Below are 8,186 nucleotides of genomic sequence, written 5' to 3'. Positions count from 1 at the left end.
CGTCCGACGGCGATGGCGCTGCTCCAACGGCGACGGCGAGACAAGGCACGTACGCGAGGTGCGGTGGGCGGGACCACGCGGCCGGTCGGAGGCTGGATCGCGGCCGCTCTGCACGGCCCGTGACGCTCCCGGGGTGGCGAGAGAGGACGGCTACTCGCGTCTGCCAACGGCGATGGCGCACCGTCCGACGGCGACGGCGCTGCTCCAACGGCGACGGCGAGACAAGGCACGTACGCGAGGTGCGGTGGGCGGGACCACGCGGCCGGTCGGAGGCTGGATCGTGGCCGCTCTGCACGGCCCGTGACGCTCCCGGGGTGGCGAGAGAGGACGGCTACTCGCGTCTGCCAACGGCGATGGCACCCCGTCCGACGGCGATGGCGCTGCTCCAACGGCGACAGCGCTGCTCCAACGGCGACGGCGAGACAAGGCACGTACGCGAGGTGCGGTGGGCGGGACCACGCGGCCGGTCGGAGGCTCGATCGTGGCCGCTCTGCACGGCCCGTGACGCTCCCGGGGTGGCGAGAGAGGACGGCTACTCGCGTCTGCCAACGGCGATGGCGCACCGTCCGACGGCGATGTCGCTGCTCTAACGGCGACAGCGCTGCTCCAACGGCGACGGCGAGACAAGGCACGTACGCGAGGTGCGGTGGGCGGGACCACGCGGCCGGTCGGAGGCTGGATCGTGGCCGCTCTGCACGGCCCGTGACGCTCCCGGGGTGGCGAGAGAGGACGGCTACTCGCGTCTGCCAACGGCGATGGCACCCCGTCCGACGGCGATGGCGCTGCTCCAACGGCGACAGCGCTGCTCCAACGGCGACGGCGAGACAAGGCACGTACGCGAGGTGCGGTGGGCGGGACCACGCGGCCGGTCGGAGGCTCGATCGCGGCCGCTCTGCACGGCCCGTGACGCTCCCGGGGTGGCGAGAGAGGACGGCTACTCGCGTCTGCCAACGGCGATGGCACCCCGTCCGACGGCGATGGCGCTGCTCCAACGGCGACAGCGCTGCTCCAACGGCGACGGCGAGACAAGGCACGTACGCGAGGTGCGGTGGGCGGGACCACGCGGCCGGTCGGAGGCTCGATCGCGGCCGCTCTGCACGGCCCGTGACGCTCCCGGGGTGGCGAGAGAGGACGGCTACTCGCGTCTGCCAACGGCGATGGCGCACCGTCCGACGGCGATGGCACTGCTCCAACGGCGACGGCACCAACGGCGACGGCGAGACAAGGCACGTACGCGAGGTGCGGTGGGCGGGACCACGCGGCCGGTCGGAGGCTGGATCGCGGCCGCTCTGCACGGCCTGTGACGCTCCCGGGGTGGCGAGAGAGGACGGCTACTCGCGTCTGCCAACGGCGATGGCGCACCGTCCGACGGCGATGGCGCTGCTCCAACGGCGACGGCGAGAGGGAAGGCGGGCGGTCAGGCCGATGCCAGTGTCTGGGGCCGCGCTCCGGCAAGTGGGGTTGGGAACGCGGGAGTCTTGTTTAGAGAAGAGAAATATTTCACAACGCCAATCATACAATCTCAAAGGCCTCCGCCATCGGCGCGTCCGCCACTACGACCGCGTCGTCCTTCTCAAACGAGTACCCCGCGAGCGGCCCCTCCTCCACGCCAGCCAGCGCCAGCCGCACCGCGTCAAAGGCGGGGTCGTCGAGGGCGGCGCGCACCGTCTCCTCCGGCGTCGGCCCCTCGCGCACCACCTTGACCGTGCCGTCGGGCAGCCGGACCTGCTTCTCGTCGCCCACCAGGTCCTTGCCCGCCAGGACCAGCTTGAGGAGCGACGGCGAGAAGCCGGAGAGCATCTGCGTGTTGGGCGCGTCAGCCTGCACTGGGAAGCCCGCCGTGTTCCCGCGCAGGTTCCAATAGATGATGCGAGGCGCGGCGTACGGCTCGCCGCACACCGCACGCCCAACCTCGGCGAAGCGCCGCGTCAGCCGCTCGTGGTGGGTCTCCCACGACGCGGACCGCCCGCCGCCGTAGCGGCCGTACATGCAGTGCGCGCCCCGCGCCTCGTTGAACTGCATGTCGGAAAAGACAATCAGGTCGGGCACCTCGTCCGGCTTGAGCCGGGCGCGCTCCGCGCAGCCCAGGACCAGCTCGCACGCCGCCTCAAAGTCGGTCGACCCGCCCCAGCTGGCACCCTGCAGCGCCCGCACCTTGGACGCCACCTTGCCTGCGCCGTCGAGGTGCACCCACTGCGGGCTCGACTCGAAGGTGATGGCGCGGTTGCGGAAGGCGGGGTGGGACAGCTCGGCCACAACCAGGCCGAGGCCGATGGCCGCCTCCATTGGCGTCCCCACCATCGACCCAGAGACGTCGATCAGCGGCACCAGCTTGCCGAGGTCGACCGGCTTTGGCAGCGCCGCCCGCACCGCCGCCACCGCCTCGAGCGGCGCACCCTCCCCCGCCGCCTCGGCGACCGCCGCCTCGCGCGCCTCAGCCGCCGCCGCCATCGCCTCCTTGACGCCCTCGCGCATCGCCTCCCACTGCGCGTGCATCAGGTCCGCCTCGAGGGTCGACAGCTCGGTACGGCCGCCGCGCATGCACTTTTGCGCGATCTCGTGCGGATACAGCTGCTTGCCCTTGACGGCCTTGGCGCCCTTCTCGAGGAGGGCCTTGCGCAGGTTGTGCCGCGCCGCAACGCGCTGCTCGTCCTCGGGGTGGCGGTTGCCCGTCTCCTCCTGCGCCGGCGCCAGCTTGCCCTTGAGCGCCTCGTTGAGGAAGGCCTTGCGCGACCGCTGCAGGCAGAGGGACGAGACGCGCGCGAACTCAATCTCCGCCCAGCGGTTGGCCGCCATCAGCACCTCGGTGGTGAGGAGGGCGCGGTTGAGGGAGGCGACGAGCTTGCGGTACTTGCGCGCCGACGCCGCCTCGTTCTTGTTCCCGAAGAGGTGTGTGGAGAGCCGCTTGGCGAGGCCGTCAAAGGCGGAGCCCTCGCGGGGCGCGTACTTGCCCGCCAGGGTGAGGTTCGGGGTGCGCGCCTCCTTCTCGGCCGCCTCGAGCTCGGCCGCGTCCTTGAGCAGCTGGTCGGCGAGGAGCGACAGCGCCTTGTCCTTGACCGCCGCGTCGATCCCAGCGACGCCCTGCATGAGCAGGTAGTCCTTCCAGTAGCCAAAGTGCGGCACGAGGTGGAGCGTCGCCGTCGCAGCCTCGACGGGGAGGGCGGCGAGCATCTTGAAGAAGAGGTCCTTCTCGCCCTTGCCCATACCGCGTGTTGCACGGGTCTGGAAGGCGAGCACCGTCAGGTCGGCGAGCGAGGCGGGCTCGGCGGGCACGGCGGCGGTCAGCGAGGCGAGAGAGTCGTCGGGCAGCGAGCGGACGAGCTTGAAGAAGAGGGCGACGAGCGGGGAGCCGGCGTCGGAGTGCTCGAGCGCGCCGTTCTCGCCGGCCGTCTTGGAGTCCATCATCGCAACGAAGGCGGAGGCGGAGGAGCAGGGAGTAGTGGACGGCATCGTGTGAGTTGTGGCGGAGTGGAGTGGCACACGTCCTCCTCTCCGCGTCGTGGTCGTGTCCGGAACGGAAGTCTCATACTCGGAGTAACGACTGGACCCGGACAGCGGACGCCGCCACAAGTGTACGGGGCAAGGTGCGCGAGGGCTGGATATAAGTCGTGTGCGAGGGAGGGAGCCAGGATGGTCACAGCAAACAATAAACAGAGCTCAGCCGCTTGCAACAGCCGCTTGCAAAAGCCGCTTGTTACTTGGTCTCCGGACTACCATCCTGTTTTGCTTTTGGGGGTTGGTCTAATGGGGTCATGATTCGGGAATGTGGCTAGCCAGGATGGTCACAGCAAACAACAAACAGAGCTCAGCCGCTTGCAAAAGCCGCTTGTTACTTGGTCTCCGGACTACCATCCTGTTTTGCTTTTGGGGGTTGGTCTAATGGGGTCATGATTCGGGAATGTGGCTCCCGCGATCGAGGTTCGACTCCTCGGCTCCCCTTTTTAGTTGTCAAGGGTATTTTTTTGCTTGGGCCGGGGGCGGTAGGTATGGTAAGGACTAAGGTGTCGGTTTTTCCCTCTTATTCACGCGCCGGAATTTCACACCAGAAAAAGAAATTTCCGCGGAAATCACGATGGTAGGGTGCCCACAGGACCCAAAAGAAAATAGCTTTCCAGCTCAAAAAGGGACGCACGCGGCAAATCTGATGTTGGAATGTTTCAATAGGAGCGAGGCCTCTTCCGGTGGGGGACCTCTTCCGGTGGGGGACCGAGTACATAGGAAACGAGGGTTTCCCATTGTGACCCGCTCCAGTGCGAGCGTGACACTGCACTTGGCGCCGAGCGCCCGCGGCTCAGACCTTGTGCAGGCCACCCCTCGGTGAGCACGCCGGTCGGCGCTCGGTGTGGAGCAAGCAAGACCCCCCCCCCCCCCATCGGCGCGCGCTCGCCATTCCAACGGCCGCCAGGAGCACCAAGAGGACTCCTCATGGCTGTGCTCAAGTGGGCTTCGACCGGCCTCGGCTGGGGGGGCGGGTTGTCCCGGCTGCGGACGCCTTCTGCAGCCCCCTGGGAGTGGGTCAGCACCCCAAAACTGCCCCTCGGCGGCATACAGCACTGCCAGCCAGCCTCTTCCTCCTCCTCAAGGGCTGTACTATAGGCCATATTGCGCCGCCTCCTACTGGCAGCCGGGCGGGCGCGCGCCGCGGGCGCCTCGGCGCGCGCACGGCTCGCAAAGTTCGAACGAGTACTGCCGCCCGGCCGCCTCAAGGCTGCCGGACGGCAGTACTCGCCTCGCAATGCGCGCACCGGCTGCTCTGGCTGCTGCGCCCGGCGGCCGCTGCGCTGGCCGCTGCTGCGCCGGCTGGCGGGCGGTACGGCCGCCGGCGGCCGCTGCACCCGCGCCTTCCCTCGCGGGCGCCGTCGCGCCGCGCGCGCCCAACTCTGCTGGCACACGGCACGCGTCGTCACACAGCCGCGGAGAACAGGCGGTGCTGTGCGTGAAGCGCGCGCGATCTCGTACTTTTAAGGCTGGATCCGGCCATTCCAAGGGTATACCTTTGAGAATCCCCAGCGTCCCTCCCTCCTAGTCACACTCTCAATATCTCGACTCTCCAACACGAAGTGCTGCGATCGGGGGCGGCCCACATTTTTTCTTTTCTTTTTTTGGGTCCTGTGGGCACCCTAACGATGGAAACCCTCCCCACAAACAGTGTGCTTTTTTCTTTTTCTTCCTGTGTACATCAAACCGCTCTTACTTATACACACACGTACGTAGGGAGTACATACACAAAAATCAACACTCGACAGAGTCCAGTCCCCAGGCCCAGCAGCTTAGACGACCTGTGAGAATGTTGCTCGTCCACACACACCCAGCCGCCACAAGCCCGCGGCCCGGCCGCGGCCCTTCCGCTGTGAGCCGAGCGAGGAGTCCTCAGGAGTCGACTACGCTCGCCGCTCGCCCGAGCTAAGGGCTGTGCAGGAGCATCGGCCCCCCAGCCCTGCTGGCCTCCTCCTCCCCTTGCTGCATGCACTGTACGCTCCTCCTCTTGCGACGCCGGCACCCGCCTCCGCTCCGACCGCAGCGGTGGCGGCCATCGACGGCGCGGGCAACTCACTCCGATTGCGACCCCTTGTCCGTCTCCTGCGAGTCGAGCCCCTCCTGGGGCGCGCGCATGGACTCGCTGCACTGCGTCTCGTTCAACAAACCCGCTGCCTCATCCTCGCCCACACCACCCGCCTGCGCCGGCGCTGCCCCCGCCGCCCCGGCCTGCGAATAGGCTCCTGCAAACGGGTCGGAGCAGCCGCCCTCCTCGTCGCCCACCAGGTCCGCGGAGCCTACAGCGGTAGCAGCACGCCGTCAGGAACGGGCTGCCGGAGGCGCAGCTCCGCCGCTTGCCGCGCAGCACCGCTCGCGTCGTGCCCACCCGCAGGCATCATGCTGTCCTGAGGCTGCGACTCGGGGTGCAGCGAGTCCGAGCCGCGCGCGGCCGAGGAGGGCGGCCGAGAGGGCGGCGCGAGGTTGGACGAGCGGGCGTGCCCGGCCTCGTAAGAGCTGCTTGAGGCGGCGGCACACGCGGAGACGCCGCCGGCCGCACCGACACGGTCGGGGGGCGTGGACTGCGCGGGGGAGGGGGGGGAGGTCTCACACGGGGAGAGCTTGAGGGGACTTGCTCCAAATCGGGGCGGCGGGCGCGTTGGCGAGGACTTGCTGCATATCGCCCACACCTCAGGCCGCAGCTCGCCCGCATCTCGGCTGCATCTCTGCCGCATCTCGGCTACCTCTCGCCTCGACGAGGACTTGCTCGGCCGGCTCTGCGGCAGGGAAAGAATTACCGCGGTGCTCTGCGGCTGGCGACTCCGCGATGCTGCCCAGCGGCGGCGGCGGGCGAGGGGTGTGTGTCGGGCCGCCCGCTGCCGCTGCCATCATCTGAGTCGCCTCCGCGATGTCCTCCTCCTCCTGCGCGCAGCAAGGGAGGGGTGAAGAGACGACGACACCGCCGGCCGCCTCCTCTGTGCCGCTCGTCCGCCTGGTTCTCCGTCGCCTCCGAGTCGCTGCGCGCGTCTCGCGGGGTCGCCGCCTGGAGGACGGGCGCGGGTGGGGCTGTATGTCGGGCACGGCCGGGGTGAAGGGGCGCGGGTTGAGGGTCGCGGTGCGGGGGAGGAGGAAGCCACGCGGGAGGCGGTGTGTGTGTGGTGGGGGGGGGTGCGGGCGTGTGCGCACCGCCCGCTGCTCTCGCTCTGGCTCTCGCTCCGGGGGCGTCGACTGCTGCTCGAGGCCGCCAGCTGGGGGCGCCGCCGCTCGCGCCGCATCGGCCGAAGCCGCGAGACTCGACTCCGCTCTCGGGGGGGGCTGCGTGGTGCCGACGGGTGGCTGCGTGCTGCCGACGGGAGGCGCCCCCGCAGGCGGCAGCTGCGTCAGCTCGACCATCAGCGACTCGCCGCCGCCGCCGCCGCCGTCGCCGCCGCCGCCGCCGCCGCCGTCGCCGCCGCCGTCGCCGCCGCCGTCCGCAGTGCCGTCGCCAGCGCCGTCGCCAGTGCTAGCCGCCGTCTCATCGTCGTCTCCGCCGCCATCCGCGCGGTCGGTCTCCTCCTCCTGCTCCTCGCGCCGACGCTTGGCGGCGTGCCGCTGCTGCGAGTCCGCGGCGTGCGGCCCGTGGGCGTGCGGCAGCGACTGCGAGGCGGTGCCGGAGGCGGAGGCGCGGCCGGCGGCGGGAGACGGCTCTTGCGGGCCGGCGAGCGACTTCTCGACGTCGGCGATCCGCATCGAGAGCGCCGTCGACGCGGCGTACACCTCGGAGAGCGCCCGCCGCGCCCCGCACTCTCGAGACTCGCGCAGCGCGAGGTCCTGCTCGAGACAGCGCGCGACGTTAACTCGCAGCTACTCAACAGAGACTTCATAGCGGGAGTGCGGCGAGATCCTGCTCGGCGCGCTGGGCGCGGAGGAGCGCCGCAGCCTCTTTGGCCGCCTCGCGCGACTCGGCCTCGCGCGCCGCCGTCAGCTCGGACCGGAGCCGCGCGCTCTCCTCGGACGCTGCCGCCTGGGCGGCGCTGAGCGCCGCCGCCCGCTCCGTGGCGAGCACCTTGAGGGTTGAGCTGGGAGGTGAGGGGAGATGTGGGGAGATGTGGGGAGATGTGGGGAGATGTGGGGAGGTGTTGGGGAGGTGTGACCCGAGCGCCTTGAGGTTCTCGAGCTGGGCAGCGCTCTCGGCCGCCTGGGCGTCGTGCGCCGCCTGCGCGCGCGCCGCGGCCTCGTCGTGCGCGGCAGTGACCCGCTGGAGCTCGGCGGCGGCGGCGCGCTCCGCCTCGCCGGCCGAGCGCTGGGCGGCCTGGCAGGGGCGGGCGCTGGGCGAGGGTGAGGGTGAGGGAGAGGGTGAGGGAGAGGGTGAGGCGGGGGAGGGAGGAGAAAAGGGTGGTAAGGGGGAGGTGGGGGGGGGGGGGGGCGAACCGAGGCCAGCTCTGACGCGGCGGTGCGCGCGGTGGCGGCCGCCTCGGCGGTCGCCGCGGCGAGATCCGCCTGCGCCTTCGACAGGCTCGACTTGAGGCGGGTCAGCTCCTGCGGGGAGGGGGAGGGGGAGGGGGGAAGGGGGGTGCGGGTGCGGGCGCGGGCGCGCGAGCGGCGCGCGCACGGGAGGCGCGGGGCGGGATGGGGGCGGCGGGGGCCCGGGGCGGGGCGGGGCGGGGCGGGGCAACGGCTCTCCTCGCGCTGCGCCGAGAGCTCTTCCCGCTGCTTTGTTGTCTGCCGCTGCA

At 70.4% G+C, this 8,186-nt stretch overlaps 2 protein-coding genes across 2 annotated transcripts; both read right to left on the bottom strand.

The window, feature by feature from the left end:
- Positions 1-150: 150 nt before the first annotated feature.
- Positions 151-1,393, bottom strand: EMIHUDRAFT_77945 (hypothetical protein; the record flags this gene model as incomplete). Its single annotated transcript, XM_005788944.1, has 3 exons — positions 151-488; positions 633-733; positions 1,224-1,393. Coding segments are annotated over 3 exons (609 nt in total), but the record flags the coding sequence as incomplete, so codon positions are not given.
- An 89-nt stretch (positions 1,394-1,482) lies between these two features.
- On the bottom strand, positions 1,483-3,472 carry EMIHUDRAFT_447006 (hypothetical protein). The gene has a single exon (XM_005788943.1). The coding sequence runs from the start codon at positions 3,448-3,450 to the stop codon at positions 1,513-1,515; it is 1,938 nt and encodes a 645-aa protein (XP_005789000.1). The 5' UTR covers positions 3,451-3,472; the 3' UTR covers positions 1,483-1,512.
- Between the last annotated feature and the right edge of the window lie 4,714 nt (positions 3,473-8,186).

This window comes from Emiliania huxleyi (genome assembly GCF_000372725.1).
Source record: "Emiliania huxleyi CCMP1516 chromosome Unknown EMIHUscaffold_1305, whole genome shotgun sequence".
In the NCBI taxonomy this organism is placed as follows: domain Eukaryota; phylum Haptophyta; order Isochrysidales; family Noelaerhabdaceae; genus Emiliania; species Emiliania huxleyi.
Note: the sequence above shows the minus strand (reverse complement) of the source record. Positions and strands in the feature narration are given on the sequence as shown.